Raw genomic sequence first — 17,793 nt, 5'->3', positions numbered from 1 at the left:
GTTCAGGAACCCTCACTCACTTTCTCACATTTTATTTTTATTTTTTTTCTTTCTTTCTTTTTTTTTTTTGTTTTGTTTTGTTTTGTGTTGCTTTCCACACAGGATTTCTCTGTGTAGCTTTGGAGCCTATCCTGGAACTCACTCTGTAGACCAGTCTGGCCTCAGACTCACAGGTATCTGCCTGCCTCTGCCTCCCGAGTGCTGGGATTAAAGGCGTGCGCCACCCCTGCCAGGCCTCACATTGTATTTTTAACCTGGATGCTAATTATCACGTGTCTCTGGGGCCCCAGTGTGATGGCTGGTGCGCATATTTGCCTCGAGATGATCAGCTCCAGGATGGCTGAGTTTCACCCTCACACACAGTTACTATTTCTCTGTGATGAGAACATTCACAACGTTCTTCCAGCTATTTTGAAGGATATGAGCACTGTCATTGTCTGGTCGCCCTTCTGGGTAGAAGAGAATGTCTTTGTCTCAGCTGCTGTGACCTTGTACCTGTTAACCGATCTCCCTCCCTCCTCCTTCTCTGCTAATCGCTAGTCCCTCCCTGTTCTTACTCAAACGCAAATCCTTTACCTATAATATCTTCCACATGTTTATCTTACACAATATGCCTGGTGACTCTATCCTAAAACCTGTGGACTTGTTTGGCTCTCTCTCATAGGATTCTATTAAGCATGTGTGGTATTTTTCCAGTATCCTCTGAGGCTCTGGCATCTGAAACATCCCTGGCTGGTTAGACTTGCTGGCTGGGAGCCAGGTGCCCAGTAAAGTCATTTACATCACCTGTACCCTTACCCTGGGCGACCCTGATGCAGGTAAATTTACCCCTGCTCTGTCCTGCCTTCTGGCCTCACAGGTCCCAGGGGCCTTTCCCAAAGCCACTCCTGACCTCTGCTTAGCAGAGAGCAGAACAGACAGCTAGTTGAATGTGGTGTCAGAAGTTCTGGGACCCTATAAACTAGGAATGCATTCCCCAAAACAAGCCAGGCTTCATGGTACATGCCTTTAATCCCAGCATTCAGGAATCTCTGTGAGTTGGAAGCCAGCCTGGTTTACAGAGTAAGTTCCAGGACAGCCAGAGCTACACAGTAAGACCTTGTCTCGAAAAAGCAAACAAACAAATTTTAAAAACCTCCAGAATAACAGCTACACCTTTTTTGCCCCAAATCAGTTTATTTTTCACAGCTTTGTATTTTTTACAGAACACACGGAAAGGCAGTTAAAGAGTTTTCAGGGGTCTACACTGGGGTTGGCAGACACTGGTGAGAATGTGAAGACCAAATGCATGCCAGGACTACTAGGAGTAGCCCTGAGGTCCCTGCAGATCAGCCCAGCACAGAGCAGCTGAACTTCTGAGACAGATCGTAAGAGCCCAACAGCGGGCAGCAGGCAACTGCACTCAGGAGACAGTGCCTTGGCCCAAAGCAGCATCCTGCCTCTTTTGGGATTTCCTTACCTAATGGGGCTGCCTTAAAACCTTCTGGTCTCCTGAAAGCTGGAATGTGTGAGGGACAAGGCCCAGAGGCACCAACCCCTGGGTGGCACTTCCCCATCAGGTTTGAGAGAGCAGTCCCATGACTGCAACCCCAAAGGATGCTGCCTGGAATCCAGAGAGGTCCTCATGTCAATTTAAAAAGCTGTTAGGTGGGGTCTGCAGGAGCCCAGTAGTCACAGGCTTCCATGTTTTACCTCAACATCCAACACAACTGCAGTGTTGCTCCTGAGTGGAGAGGCAGCCGGAGACAAAGCCAGAGACAAAGGCAGTCATAGACCAGGCCGGCCGACCCATCTGAGCAGGACAGGTAGGGCCTTTCAGTCACTCTGGGACCTGCACAGATTAGGTATGTACCCCAAGTGTCATGGTTTGAATGTAAAATGTCCTCCACAGGCTCATATCTGGCCTCAAGGTGGTCCTCAGCTGGTGGCGCTGCTTGGGAGGCTGTAGAAGCTGTGGAGTGTGATGTCTGTCCTGTTCTGAAGGGTATACCTGCCTCTGGATGCCCTGTCTTTGCGTCCTGGTGCCCTACCATGTGAGGGACTCAGCCACACTCCCACTGCCACAAACTCCACTATGAACTGCAACCCCTGAAACTGTGAGCCAAAGTAACTCATCCTTTAATTTGTCTCTGCCTGGTCCCTGTCCCTGTCCCCAGCACTGACCACCCATTCAGTACCATTCAGGGTGCCCCATCACATCCTGCCTAAGTGGGAGGCCACCTCCAACTCACCAGTCTACTCAGGGAACACCAACCCCCATGCCTCCATCTAAGCTGCTGCAAACTGCACTTCAGAACAGAGTGAGCCTAGAACCCCAGCCTAGATAGTCTCCAAAGTCACAGTTCTTAGGAGTCCCTGCTGCCTCTGGCTCTAGAATAACTACCCAGGCTACCCTCACCCCAGCTCTCCATGGTCTCACCTTGAGGGCACTGAAGAAAACAGTTCAGAGTTATCCACTCTAATCCTGAAGCCTGTGCACCCACTCCCTGTGCCTCCCCACTTCCTGCCAGCCCAGTATGGCCCATAGAACTCTGCTGAAATAAATATATTGGGTCTGAAGAGATGGCTCAGCAGTTAAGAACACTTGCAGGGGATCCAAGTTCAGTTCCCATCATGCATGTCCAGCAGCTCAAAACCAGGGTATCTGACATCCTCTTTTGTCATAGACACCTGACATACATCTGTATGCATACATACAGACATAAGAACAAAATACATCTTTCCAAAGAGACAGACATGGGTGTATCTTGTGGAACTCAGTGGTGCATGCCTGTCAATCTAGCTAGCACTTATGGAGCTGAGGCAGGAGGATCTCAAGTGTAAGACCAACCAGGCTAGAGAGCTACAATCGTGGGATGCCTTTATCTGGTGTGCTCACTGATCTCCAGGGGCAGCTGTCCCATGGGTCTGTTCTACCAGACCTTCCTGAAATGAAGCAAGAGTTCCAAAGGGGCTTTTTGTAGACCACACTTTACTAGTTAGGCCTTGTGGCGAGACCCCCAGTTCACATTACAAAGCTTAGCAAAAGTGGTTCAGAGGGAGGTGTGCACCCCGCCAGCAAGTCATTCTCTACTAAATGCACACAGTGATATCCCAAACCAGCAAAAAGGCTAGCCACGCAGAAGATCCTCCCAGGGGGACATGAGCCCTGGGCTCCACTCCTCCTGAGCTTCCTGGGGAGTGTGAAAAGACAGCAGCTCACTTTGAGAAGAGAGAAGAATGCTTGGGACAGTGGACACACAGTCTCTGTGGCTCACAGAACACAGGTCCCAGTCCAAGGAATCCAACCTCCCCACCCTGCACACAACTCGAACAATTGCTACCCTGAGATGTGTCTCAAGAGAACAGAAAGCCTGCATTGCTGACCCAGCAACTTTGCAGGCACACAGAGTACCTTCTTCCAAGGGTAAACATGATTAGTGACCTGGGCTGGACATAGGCCTCACCCTGCCTTGGGCCATAGCCGGTATCAAATCTCATTCAGAATCTGGTTCAAAAAGGGGGCTCAGACCCTTCCCTCTTCCAGAATCAGGATGGCTACTCTGATCTCAATCACAGACTTCTTGGGAGAGGGCAGCCCACAAGAGTAGGACCCTCTGCAAGAAGCATCAGCCAATCCATAGCCGGGAACACATGGGACTTTCCCAGTGGTTGTGTTTCCACAAAGCCACCACAGGAAAAGGAACTCACACCCAGCAGGGCTCAGCATACAGACCTGAAGACCTTGGGCAGAGGCTCAGAGGCACCTGGTAACTCTAAGGCCAGTGAAGTGCCAGGGCATCCACTACTTGGCAGCTGTGGGCCACCAGTCCGGCACCAAGGCAGTTACAGCCACCTGTTGGCTCTCGGAGGTCTTGATGTGGAGAGGACCCTTGATCGTCTCTGACCGCAGCAAAGCCAGTCCCACATGTCCCTGGCCGGCCCTGAACTTGCCCGCTGCCTGTCCTGTTGCAGTCACTGTCACTAAGGTGCCAGGAGTGACACCACTGGCAGGCAGGGGGCCTTCAAGCCTCACAGGGAAAAGGCGCTTGCGGATGACGCCCGTGTGGTGGGTGCGGGCCGTCAGCTCCTGCCCAATGTAGCAGCCCTTGGTGAAGCTCACACCATTCATGAAGACCAGGTTGGACTCCAGGGGTAGGGCCACCCCTGGGGGCAGGTCACAGACCCCCTCAGGGATGCCTGTGGGGTTCAAAAACAAAGAAAATGAGCATAGCATGTCCAGCAACAAGTGCAGGCTTGCAGTATGTGAAGTCCAGCCCTGAAGGCCAACGCCACCCAACATCTCTGCCCTTCTGGGTTCCTCTACATCTACCCACCCCTGCCCAACACCAGCCTCGCATATCACCCTACTCATACCTTGCTGGTACCGGTGCATGTGATAATCTTGGAGGTCCCCAAGCTGGGCCTTGGGCACCAGGGCAGGGCCATCATCCTGAGTGAGAAGCCGCCACCCCATTCGTACAGTCCGGGGGTCACGGGTGAGGATGGTGGTGGCTTCCACCCTCTCTTCTAGTGGTACAGCCTCAGGGATGTGGGGGGCACAGGGCAGCACAGCCCACACGTGGAGCTCTGGCCGTGGCTCCACAGTGACCTTCCGCCGGATCTTATACATGGACAGGTGCTTCTGCAGGGTGCCCAGCACAGAGCTGTCACACTCCAGGAGAAAGCCTGGTGCCTCCTCGGTGCTCTCAGGGAGTCTGTAGGAGATAGACATGGGCTTAGTGCTGGCCGGAGTTCCTGCCCACTGCCAGCTCACCAAGCTTGGGAAGACCAAAACACAGAGGAGAGTACCCTGGGCTGCAGGGGGCTGCCCTTCCAGTGTGTAGTCTGTGTCCCTTGAGCTATACCCACAATAACATGAGACTACCTCAAGAGTTGCCTCCACACAGGCAGACAGGCAAATGGAGATGGTCAGTGTACAAAGCCATGGCCTTGCGGGTACAGGCCTGCTCCGCCACATCAGGAGCAGGCAAACCTCAGTCTTATCAAGAAACACGGGCAGGCTGGGTAGTGGCGCATGACTTTAATACCAGCACTCGGAAGGCAAGGCAGGTGGATCTCTGTGAGTCTGAGACCAGCCTGGTCTACAGAGAGAGTTCCAAGGTAGCCAAGGCTACACAGAGAAACCCTGTCTCAAAAAACAAAAATGAAAAAGACAGAAATAGACAGACAGACAGACGGGTACACAAAGCCTTGCCCTCAGCCACATGACACCTCCAGACAAAATGACCATACAGGCAATTAAATGCACTGAGGAAACCAACGGAAGACAACTATGTCTGTCCACACATGGCTGAGCTTATAAAAGTACTGATGGGACCTACGCACAGAGAGTGTGCTCAGATCCATACAGGCACGTACCCGCACAACTCACGTGGAAGCAGAACTCACCACAGCTGAGAATCACAGAGCACCATGGCTGCTCAGCAAGGCAGGCAGCCCCCAGCTGCCATGTATGACAGCTGTGACGGAGGTAAATGAGGACTACCCTGAGTAGCTGAGACCCCACAGTGACCGATGCAGAGGATCTGTGGTGGAGAATCTTACCCCACTGGATGGGGGAGGGTAAGTGGCAGAGCTCTGGGTTCTTAGAAGCTGTGCGGTTAAAGGACAAGAAGGAGGTGAAGACCTGGATCCCAGACATCCTACAAAGGATGGACTGAATACACCAGGAGGTGCCAAGACTACCCAAGGGCCACAAATGGACTGTCAGACCAAGAGTGTGCAGGCACCACGTGGGAAACAGTTCCTGTGAAGGTGACTGGGTGCCCAGGCACCTGCCTCAGCCTCCTCCTTGGGCCTTCCTGTTCCTCAGTGCCAATCATAGGGTATCTGGAAGCAGCTGTAGCCTGAGACCACAGAGACCCAAGCTGACCTGAGCACAGGCAGATGCACCAGCAGCCTGATGCTCTGCAGGAGTTGGAGAGAGGAGGCAGACCCAAGTCTGGGGTACCACACATATACCAGGGTAAAGCAGCTACACTAAGGGGACACACTGCCCAGACAGAGACTGAGACTGCACGAGGAGGCTCACAGCCAGGCTCCTGCACAGTCCAACACAGGACATGACCTCACTGCCTCTCTGGCTCCATGGTGAAGACAGACTAAACTTACTGATGGAAAGGGCACCAGCAAGGCTGATGACATAGATGTTCAGTAAAGATACTTGCCAAGACTGACAGCCAGAGTTTGACCCCTGGGAACAGCGTAGTAGAAAGAACTCCCAAACTCCCAAAAAGATGCCCTCTGACCTCCGAATACTCACCATGGCATGTGTACATGGCACAAAAAAAAAATAAAGAATAAACGTTTTAAAAAATTAACAATGTAGAATTGATAGAGACACCACAGTGTCTCTCTGGCTTTCAATGTACCCACACACAGACATTAAAAAAAAATGCTTTTTAATTTCCGATATCAGAGCTGGTGAGATGGCTCAACGGATAAGGGTGTTTGCTGGGAAAGTTTGATGTATGATTTGAATTTGATTCCCAGAACCCACATAAAGGTGAATGGAGATAACTCTACAAAGTTGTCCTCTGGTCTCCATATATGTCAATGGCATGTACACATGACCACACAGACAACATTACATACACATACAATAATAATAAAATAGAAGCTGGAGATATGGTTCAGCAGTTAAGAGCATTTGCTGCTCGTACAGAGGTCCCTGGTTTGGCTCCCAGCACCACATTCAGCAGCTCACAACTGTCTGTGATTCCAGTTACAGGGTGTCTGATACCTTCTTCTGGTTTCCACAGGCACTGTGCAGACATGGTGTACACACAGAGAAGCAGGTACATACACATACAAATAAATAAATATTTAAATGAACTTTAAATGATATTTAATTTCAGAAATAGAGACGAAAAGACAGAGATTTCAATAGAGACACAGAGGGAAAAGACACAAAGAGATACAGAGGGACAAAGACAGAAAAGAAGAAAAACTGCAGAAAAGGTAGAGAATGGCCATAGCCAGGCAAACAGCTCTTCTCACTGCTGAGGAGAGCTAGCGCCTTCAACTACCTCAGTCAAAGAGGGTGGTTCACAAAACTGGACAACCTGGATTCCCACCCAATCCACCCCTCCTGTAGCCCCTTCCAGATACTCCCTGGCATGTGAACAGAGCGAAGACTCATCCATGAGACCAGGGGCTGGAGGGACAGCTCAGCAGTTAAAAGCACTTGATCCTGCAGAGGACCCAGTTCCATTCCCGGTACCACATGGTGGCTCACAACCATCCACAGGCATGTACAAGGTGCACAGGCAAACATGTAGACAAAACAATCAGACACATACATAAACCTTTTAATTTAAAAAAAAAGGAGGAAAAAAAGAGGGCAGTGTCCTCAGCATACAGAACAGAAAGTCACAGCCCGAGTACTAAGACTGCAAAAACAAGGTGCCCTGGTGAGCACAAATCCCCTATTGCACTGGTGCCCTGGGGGGGGGGGGGCAAGTCCCCTCTGGCACTGGTGCCCTGGGGGGGACAAGTCCCCTATAGCACTGGTGCCCTGGTGGGGACAAGTCCCCTCTGGCACTAGTGCCCTGGTGGAGACAAGTCCCCTATAGCACTGGTGCCCTGGTGGGGACAAGTCCCCTATAGCACTGGTGCCCTGGTGGGGACAAGTCCCCTATAGCACTGGTGCCCTGGTGGGGACAAGTCCCCTCTGGCAGAAAGATGGAAAGAACAGCTCACTAATGAGAACTGGTGGTATAACTCTGTCAGGTAGGAAAACATGAATAGAAGAAAAAGACCAAAGAAATCAAACCAAAGTCCTTCACAGGACGGCTGATTTACTGAGGGAGAGGATCCACGGAAAGACAAAAGGGGACAGCAACGTTAAGGAAGGCAATGGGACCCAAGATAACATTACCGGGGGTAGGCCTTCTCACCTCAGTTACTCAAATCTAGAACCTCCCTCACAGACATGCCTAAATATTTGTTTCCTAGGCACTTCTAGGTCCTACCAAGGAAGTTAAACTTCTCCTTGCATGCAACTCTTATTTTCTATGAATAAGTAAAAATGTTAGTATGGGCAATTTACTAATCGGCAGCTGTGGGACTCTCTGTTGCTTCCCTGAGCAAAGAGACTATCAAATAGGGAACCTGGCTACCCTATGCCAGCAACCCCTGCTAACAGCACAACTTCCCCCAGGGTTGTTTAAAACAGTTTTTATCAGACTTTTTGCTATCACAAGTCTCAGTGAACTCTAGATGACATTGCAACTACTTCTAACCTAGGCCAGAGGGACAGTATCTCCTGGTACCTAAAGAGGGACTACCGTTAACTATTGCTAAAGACACGGGGTTATGACTGTCCAACACACAATCCCCTGTCATTGTGAAGGTGCCAATAAGCAAGGCTGTGACTGCTCCCAACACCCCTCTGGGGCTATAGAAACGGGCTGTGGAGGCAAGTCTATCCTGAACTTCACCCCTAGTGGGAGAGTACCAGGCCTGATAAAAGGCTTCTCTCTGTCCTCTTTTCCTGCTGACTTTCAGTAGTGTAGGCTGGGCTGTAACAGAGGAAGGAGCAGCAGTGACAGCAGAGGTCAGCAGAGGCAGCGGAACAACAGAGGCGGCCGCAGTTGAGCAGTTGACAAGTTGCAGAGAAGGTTAAGACTGCCAGCTGGCTACCAGCTGGAGCAACAGCTGGGAGTTCAACAACAGCCAGGGCAGGAAGAAGGGCAGCAGAAGCAGAGAGGCAGCAAGGGGGTGGCGCACTGAGACTGGAAAAGGAGAAAAGGTTGCAGAGAGCCAGAGAAGGGAAACTGTAGGCCTGGGTCACTGAAGTTGCAGAGAGCTGATAATCAAGCCTTTACAGCCAAGGGTCTAAGACCCTGGTCAGAAGAGCTGTGACAATGGCTGGTGTTAACAGCTAAGGAATCCCAACTTCCTGGATCCACACAAGAGCTGAAACACTGATTGCTGCCGAGAGTAGAGGAATCCCTATCCGGGATCCACACGATCCCACAAGCAAACCCTTGTAGGACCAAGGCTGCAGATGCTCGTGGTCTTCAACACTAGAGGGCACCCATGTGCTCCTGCCTCCATAGGAACTGCCACTACAGAGCCAACCACCATGAGAAATGAAAGCCACCAAAAACTAGCGCTTGAATAGCTTCTCCTTCCTGGCCCAGGTCACCCAGCAGCCTATTGGGAACACACTGAGACAAAACATCCTGGACATGTAGTAAGATCCAAGCCTCCAGAGTACGGCCCATGCATGTTTTCTACAAAAGAGAGTGACTGGTTTAAGTTTGAGGGCCTGAGCCATCACAGCCCTAACACTGCCTGGAAGACACTGTGGCAGACTGAGGGGAGGAAATGGGCGTGCCAGGATTCTCAGGGAACGCTATACACCAAAGCATCATACTGGGTCTGGTCCAACATTTGCTGACTCCGTTTTAGATTCAGAGAGTCCACTAAGTGATGTATTACACAAAAAAAGATCTCTAGAAGGCTCATCATGGTGGCCTTTCAGAACTGGGAGATGGGTGCTCTAGGTCTCCCACAGAATGCTGACAGCTACTGGAGAATGATGTCATGGCTGCCAATACTCTGTGACCACTTTCATCCTGGAATGGCCACCCTCAAGGGTTCAGGAAAGACCCTCCAGACATGAGGGGTCTCCACATATTTTTACTCTGAGAACTCGTCTTAGAAAGACAATCAGGCAGCTTAGACAGGCCAGAGAGTGTGGGTCTTCAGCTCTGTAACACACAGGCCTGCTAAATTTCAGGGCTTAGGTCCTGGAAAGGTGAGCAACTGGGAACTCAATGCTACACACACAGGCCCTGCCCAGACTGGCCAGCAAACGCTATTTACAATCCGTCAGGTCTGCGTGGGTGATGAGACCACACAGGCAAGCAGCTGGCCCTACAAAGGGAAACCAGAAGTGGAGAGAGTGGCTGGGCAGAGTGGCTCTCTGAATAAAGCCCCAAGGGCCACTGAAGTCTCTCTTTCCATGCAGTTAGGAAGGAGTGACAACCAGTTAAGTCTCTTCTTGAAAATGCCTTGAAAATGCGTAACTCCAGAAGCCACTGAACAGCAGCTTCTGACTTGGCTGGTTGGGAGCAGAGGCACAAGTAACTGGCCCAACCTGGGTGCCCTGCACAGAATATTCGCCTCTAGGTGACCCCTTCCCTAAGTCTAGATCATCCTCCTTTGGAAGTCTTTTTCAGAGACATCTAATTGGGCCTCTTCTCAATGGTGTCCCCATCCCCTGGAAATCTTATCCTGGACATCCTCCCTTGGAGCGCCCAGCCGCTCCTCCTAGGAGTGCTCCTCCTCAGCCAGCTCCCCCAGCACGCTCTCGCTCCCGCTGCCCCGCCCGGCTGCCCTCGCTCACCCATACAAGATGACGTCATACAACGTACGTCCCTGCACATTCAGGAAGTGGGCGTACGCCGCACGCGCAGAGGGCTGAGCCGCGCCGGTTGGAGGACCCGAAAGCGGCAGCTCATTGGTCAATAGTCCCAACAGGAAGGGTGCAGCGTCCGGGCCGCGCACGCGCATTAAGGCACGCTCGTCTAGCCGGAAGCAGGTCCAGGCCACATCGTCCTCAGGGTTGTCGCCGAGAAGACCGGAGCGACGGGCCAAGCAGCGCCTTGGGATCCAGCTCGGCCGCCAGTGCCAGGCCGGGCTGCCGCGCCCCGCAGCCGCGCCCCGGAGCAGCGCCACAGCTGCCATCTTGGGCGCGAGTGAGGGCGGGCGCCACAGCGGCCCCTGGCGGCGGCTGGTAGCGCGCGTGCGTGGGGGGAGAAGTGGGCGGGGCCTCGGCCGGTGGATGGGTGCGCAAGCCCAGATTAGGCTAGAGCCGCCCGACGCCCTTTCCCCCAGTTGGCTCCTGTTCAAGCCGCTTGTGGTTGTGGTCAAATACATAAACGTGAAATTTGCCATTTTATGCTGGGCCTGGTATGCAATCCCAGCCAGTCTCTCTGGAGGCAGAGGCAGGAAGATGCCGGTTCAAAACCTGCTTGGGCAATTAAAATCCTACCTCTAATAAAAAGCAAGAAGAGGGCTGGATATGGATAGTTCGTGGTAGAGCACTTTCTAGCAGGCAAAAAACTTTGGTGTCCTTTCCCGGTACTGCCCAGAAGAAAAAAAAAATTACTAGGGCATTTTCTTGTTTGTTGTGGTTGAATATAGACAGTTACCGTCTTTGCTGGGCGATGGTGGCACACGCCTTTAATCCCAGCCTTTGGGAGGCAGACAGGTAGATCTCTGTGAGTTTGAGGCCAGCCTGGTCTAGGATAGGCTCCAAACTACACAGAAAAACCCTGTCTTGGAAAACAAAAAAAATTACCATCTTTTATTATAGCAATAAAAAGACATTTGCCGCTGTCTTTTTATTGCTATAATAAACATGACCAAAAACAACTTGGGGAGGAAAGGGTTTATTTCATCTGAAAACTCTCGGTCACATCCATTGCTGTAAGAGCTCAGGGGCAAAAACCGAAGCAGAAGACATAGGGGAAGCCACTTACTGGCTTTCTTCTTTATGGGACTTGTTCAGCCTGCTTTCTGATACAAGTCGGGAGCACATATCCACAGTAAACTGGGCCCTCTCACATCAGTCTTTAATCAAGACAATAACTCCAGAGACTTGCCTACTGGCCAATCTTATGGCGGCATTTCTCAAGATTCCCTCTCCCAGACACGTCTAGGTTTGTGTCAAGCTGATGAAAGCTGGCCAGCAAGGCCACTTTGAGCACATTCTTCATACTGCTTCACAGCCCTCAACACCATCCCACTCCAGAACTTTCTCATCTCCGCACTGACTCCCCCCGAAACACACATCCAGGCCCTGGCTCCCACAGTTTACCTTCTGTCCTCATGGGTTTGAAGCTTCAGTGCCCGTCCTCTTGTGCCTTCTTCCATGCAGCGTCCATCCACGCTCCATGTGTTAGAATCCCCATCCATTTTTAAAAACTGTGTTTGATTACATGACTGCCCATGCTTCCCGTGCATCCAGCTGTCAGCGGGCACTGGGGAGGTGTCTGCTTTCTGAATGCTGGGAGTGATGCGGCTGAGAAAAAGACCATACGGATGTCTCTTAGAGACCCTCTTCTTGGTTCTGGAGTTCCCTATTGCAGGTTGGTAGTCTTGTTAACAAAAGATTTTAGAAATGGCCTTGGAGGGAAACTTGAGAGCAATTTCATGAGCCGTTGAGAGAGAAACAATGGAGTAGGTGTGCTGGGTAGTTTTACGTCAACTTGACACAATCTAAAGGCATCTGAGAGGAGGGAGCCTCAAGAAAATGCCTCCATAAGATCCCGCCGTGAGGCATTTTCTCAGCTAGTGATTGATGGGGAGGGCCACCCCATTGTGGGTGGTGCCATCCCAGGGCTGGTGGTCCTGGGTTCTATAGAAAGCAGGCTGAGCAGGCTATGTGCTAGCCAGTAAGCAGCACCCCTCCATGGCCTCTGCATCAGCTCCTGCCTCCAGCCTCCCACTTGGTTGAGCTCCTGTCCTGACTTCCTTCGGTGATGGGCTACAATGCAGAGTGTAAGCCAAATAAACCCTTTCTTCCCCAACTTGCATTTTGGTCCTGGTGTTTCGGCACGGCGATAGAAACGCTGACAGAAATAGAGAGTCAGTGGGTAAGCTGGAAATCCTACAGCTGCTTGGAGAAGAGAGCCTTTTGCGTTTAAATGAAGGTCACTGAAACAGAAAGCCCAGAGTGGTAGGGAAAGGGAAAACGTGCTTATTAGGCTTTTGTCCAGAACCCAGGACGGGGGAAATATGCTTAGTGTTGGGCCCCTATCTAGGTTCAGTGTGTCAACAGCTCGGGACTGAGTTCAGAGGGCCCTTGGGTCCTAGTGCTGTGGATTATGAGCAAAGAGGCAGGACACCAAGACTCTTCAGGGAAACAGCTTTTGTTACTCCAGCTCTGTGAAACTTTTGCTTTAAAAAAGAAAGTGACAACAGTACTTTTTTATATGGGCTTTGATTCCTTGTCTGCCATACACGGCAACTTACCATTTTGTTGGATATTTTAAAACCCTATGGTGGGATTCTGAAGGTGGCCTAGATATCGAGGGGAGGGGAGCCCCTCAGAATGTAGCAAGGTCTCAGCTTGGCAGAAACTAAACCATGTGGTAGCTGCCCTGCCTTTCCTTCAAGGTCTCTGGGAACACTAAGCAAAGATAGGGGTGAGAAGGAGATGTAATCTTTTTATATATATATTCATGGGCATTGCTCAGCCCAGGTGGCTATTTTCTCTTTTTCTTTTCCATGGCTCTCAGAGGCCCCTACCACACCAGAGCAAAGGATTGCATTCAAGACATATGGTGAGAAATAGACCATTTATACAATTTTTAAGATTTATTTTGTTATGTTGTATGTTTGTTTGTGCACCAAATTCATGTCTAGTGCCCACTGAGGTCAGAAAAGAGTGTTGGATCTCCTATGTTTGGCATTAACAGATGGTTGTGAGCCGCCACATAGGTGTTGGAACTGAACTCAGATCCTTTGCAAGAGCAACAGGTGTTCTTAACCTCCGGGTCAACTCTCCATCCCTCTTCTAGAGACAGTTTATTAAGAAAGAAAAAGCAGATGGAGGGTAGTGGTATATACCTTTAATCAACATTCAGGAGACAGAGGCAGGAGGATCACTGTGATCCAAGTCAGCCTCATCTTCTACATAGAAAAGTTCCAGGCAGGCCAGGGCTACATAGTGAGACCCTTGCCCTAAAATAAATAAAGACAGACAGATCTATGGTGCTGTGTCAGTAATTTCTGTATTAATAGCAGACTCCATTTAAGATAAATATCAAGTTTTGGAAAGTAATGTGTCTTTCCCAGTACACTGGAAAACCTGGTTATCCTGTATCAGCTTGGATTAGCACCAAAGGGCTAACAGTTCACCACAAGCCCCTGGACACCAAGGATGCCTAGGCTGTTACTCCGGATGGTGTAGGAACATTCAGCCCATAGAATGTGTGTCACAGTAACCTATCAGCCTGCAGAGATAGTGCTGGGATTATAAGCAAGTGGCTGATCAGCTCCATCTGCCAACTGTTCACACGCCGCCGCTTTGCCTCATCCATCCAGCTCTGCCAGTTGTATTGCTGGTGCTGATGATCTTCTCTGCTGAACCATGGGAACACCAGCAGCTCTAGAGGGAGAGAGACTTGATGGGGGAGGGGGAGGGAAATGGGAGGCGGTGGCGGGGAGGAGGCAGAAATCTCTAATAAATAAAGAAAAGGAAAAAAAGAGTCCCCTGGGGTCAAGCACAGGTGTCATTCTTCTATTCCATCATTGTTACAAGCCTAGACATGATTCTGTGTCCTCCTAGAAGTTGCTGTGCCATCTCCCCATGGCTGAACTCAAGTGGATGAAGGTGGCGGGAAGTGCAGTTCATGGAGCTGTAACCACTGTACTGTATACTTCTCCAAAGAGTGAGAGCCCTGCACCCCGAGCCCCGCACCGGGCGCCCTGGCTAGAGCTGCACCTTGAACAAGTGACCTCTCTGCTGGAAGGAACCACTTTCCCCGCTGTGGGAAAATCTTCTGGGTAGCTCCAATTGTCTCCTAAAAGAAACCTGCTCTAGTCAGTCCCCTGCTGTCAGCCTCCAGGTGCCTAGCTGGTTTCTCTCCAGGGTTCTGCACCTCACACAACACATCAAAGACTTGCAAATGTACTTATTTACATCTCTGAGCTCCAGGCAAGTGGTAGTTTTGTGTAGCTGTTAAAAGGAAAAACAAATTTTTGACAGGGTTTTACTGTGTCACTCGGGGTTGCCTGAAACTCCACGCCCAGGACAAGCTGGCCTCAAGGTCACAGAGACCTGTCTGTGCCTCCCAAGTGTCAAGATTAAAGGTGAGTGTCATCAAGTCCAGCTTAAAGAAAATCCTCCTAATGGTAGTTGCTAAGGTGATGTTAAAAACTGTAATTGGGGCTGGACAGCTGGCTCCGTGATCTAGAGTGCTTGCTGCATAATCATGAGGACCAGAATTTGGATCCCAGCACCCAGGTAACAAGCCAGGCATTTTGCAAACACCTGTAACTCCAGCCTGGAGGGATCTGACACTCTCGTCTGTGCTCTGAATGCACACGCACATATGCATGCATTTGCACACGTGTATACACACGAGTCTTTTTTTTTTTAAGCTATAATTGAGACCATGCTGATGGGTCAGTGAGGGTTGTGCTTCTAGGTGCCCGAAGCACAACAGCAGGGCCTTGTGGTCGGAGAGTGGTCAGGCTCCACCTCAAAAACAATCTGGCAGTGGGAGCCTACAGAAACAGGGCAGTTGGCGACTGGAGAGGAACCAGGAGGAGACTTCTAGTAAAGGGGACTCTACCCTAGACCTAACAGGTTCCTGCTGGAGGTGCACCAGGTGTGCACACAGCACCTTGGACTGGGGAATAAGGAGCTGGTCACAGAACAGTACCACTGAGTGTTCAGGGTGGGGATTCCCACTAAACTATTGTGGCAGAGCTCTTGCTAAAGCTTGATTTTTAAGGCTGAGCACAGACAGAGACTACAATCTAGCCAAGCAGAGAAATCTTCATGCAGCTCATGGCCAGACCCCTAAATCTAGGAAGGGCAGCTCAGTCATTAATGGATAAAAACAAAAAATCATGAGTCCACGTAGGTCTCTATCAAAGGGCCTGAACAAGCAGGGGATGGTGTGCCTGCCTCTAGTCCCAGCACTTGACAGGCCCAAGCAGAAAGGTCCAGAGTTCAAAGGCATCCTCATCTATATAGAAAGATCAAGCCAACCTCTCAGAAAGAAAGGATGGGCAGGGGCTAAACATGCATCCCCTAGCTAAGAGCAGGGCTCAGGTCCTGTTCTTGAACTTCAAGGCCTTCCTGTCTACCTCAGATCCTGTAAGGCCCTGGATCACTGGTGCCCCAGCCTGTGTTGGAACACCCACCTTAACATCAACCATCCCCTTAACTACCATGAGTAATATTTCCTGACTGAGGTCCAGGCAGACCCCCATTAATGTCTTCCCGCCCTCAGTTCCCCTCAAGCTGCAGGCTTCCTGATTTACCCTCCCAGCGGCTGGAATGCGTGCCCCTGGAAGATCACAGCTTCCTCTTCCCTGGGCCTGAGGGTGACCTAGCAACCCCTGCCAGCCTAGGGGAGGACATCAGAGAAATAGGAACAGGACAACACTGACTGGGGGCGACACCCACAGGATCGGGGGTTACATTCCTCAGGCCTCACATCACTTTGTCCCTAGCCAAAATGGGAGGAATGGGCTTCCACCCATGCAGGGAGGGCAGGAAGGGCAAGTAAGAAATCTAGCCAGCACCCCAGCGCCCTAGCTAGAGTCACTCAGAATACATCAGAGAACTCCCTCCAGGCCTGCTCTGACTAGCAGCCATGGTCGGCGCCATGTAAATGACTCCAGTGGAACCAAATGGAACTTTCTGCTGAGGTGTGTTGGTGATGGCCACAGCCTCTGTCCAGGAAACCTTCAGGACTCTGTCTCAGAACTCCAGCTCCATACCCAGAAACCTCCGCAAGACTGGCACCCAGACTGCTGCCCCGATTCCAAGAGGAGGGCACAATGGACTGGTCCCTGAAAGCTCCAGGGAACTGAGGGGCCTATTTGGGCCTCAGAGCCCAGCAGTGACTGGTGTCATCACCAACACCTCTTAGGCCCAGGTCCTGTTGCCATCAGGAGGGGTGGGAGAAATGGAAAATTGGCCAGGTGGGGTTCCAGGTCCCCCTTCCCAGAATGGAGGTAGTTTCCTGTTTTTCTCTCCTTAGGCTTCCTCCCTTCCCAGAGGAAGAAGTGAACTGCCCTATTCTAGGGGTGTCTCTGAACATGCCCCTCTCCACCCTGGCCCTCCATGAACTCTCATGAGCAGCAGCCAGTTGGCTGAGGCTATGGAAACGGATGGCCAGGAGACAGAGGCAGCTCCCAATTGATCCTGTGCCAGCAAGGCATGGCTGCCATACAGTGTGGACAAGGGTGGGCCCTCCAGCCAGGCCACAGGCCTGCTCAGGGGCCAGAAGGGGAGGAGGGAGGGGGGTAGCGAGGGGTATTGGTCAGGAATGTCCTGTGAGGCCTGTGCTTATCCTAGGGAGATGGGGAATCCAAGGCATGAAGTTAAGTGGCTAGGAAGCGCCATGTTAGTAGTTAGGTGACTTCAGCCTCAGGAAATTAAAGAGAGTTGAGCATCTTAGACTTCATGCCCAGCTTGAGGTTCAGAGCTCACGCATGTTGTGTAGCTGTTTCCTCAAAGTAGAACATGAGAATGCTGTCTTGATCTGGAGCAACTGTGCCCGCCTGGTCACTCATGAGATCAAGTCATTAATGTTCCCTTATGGGGGGTGCAAGGAGGCTCTTGGGGCTCCCAGGGTTTTCAAGAGCTCCTCACTTGGTCCACCCTTTCCCAAAGTTATACAGGAGCTGGAAGACTCCTGGGGAGTTCAAGGAGGAGACTCTTCAATAGCATAGCTACTTGCAAGTCATCCAGGGGATTCTCCCGTGGGGCAGCTTTTTCACGAGCCATCCACATTGCATGTAGGATTCTCCAGTGTAAATGTCCATGAATTGCCCAGGTGACTTCCTATGGAGTTACCCATGTTCCTAAAATGGCCCTAATAAACCCAACTGTTTCACCAAGCTGGACCTGCAGACCCCATTCTCTAGTTGGTTGCTACTCTCTCTATCTAAAGTCACACATGCGATTGTGGTGATGTCCACATTGTCAAGGAGATGGTCTTAGAGGTGGGATTGGCGGATGGTACGGAGGTCAGGACTTAACCAGCACAGTTCCAGGGACAGCCAAGGACACTCGATGAGGGTGGAACA

At 51.0% G+C, this 17,793-nt stretch overlaps 1 protein-coding gene across 1 annotated transcript; it reads right to left on the bottom strand.

Moving 5' to 3' along the window:
- Positions 1–1,003: 1,003 nt before the first annotated feature.
- Positions 1,004–10,747, bottom strand: Iba57 (iron-sulfur cluster assembly factor IBA57). Its single transcript, XM_041665561.1, has 3 exons — positions 10,361–10,747; positions 4,357–4,697; positions 1,004–4,179 (listed from the first exon to the last, which is right to left on the bottom strand). Exons 1-3 carry the CDS (start codon positions 10,699–10,701, stop codon positions 3,785–3,787), a joined length of 1,077 nt encoding a protein of 358 aa, XP_041521495.1. The 5' UTR covers positions 10,702–10,747; the 3' UTR covers positions 1,004–3,784.
- Positions 10,748–17,793: the final 7,046 nt, after the last annotated feature.

The sequence above is a fragment of the Microtus oregoni genome, unplaced genomic scaffold (genome assembly GCF_018167655.1).
Source record: "Microtus oregoni isolate MIOR12 unplaced genomic scaffold, Mior012 000015F_ref0000493, whole genome shotgun sequence".
In the NCBI taxonomy this organism is placed as follows: Eukaryota; Metazoa; Chordata; class Mammalia; order Rodentia; family Cricetidae; genus Microtus; species Microtus oregoni.
The sequence above is the reverse complement of the archived record's forward strand: the minus strand, read 5'-3'. Positions and strand labels throughout refer to the sequence as shown.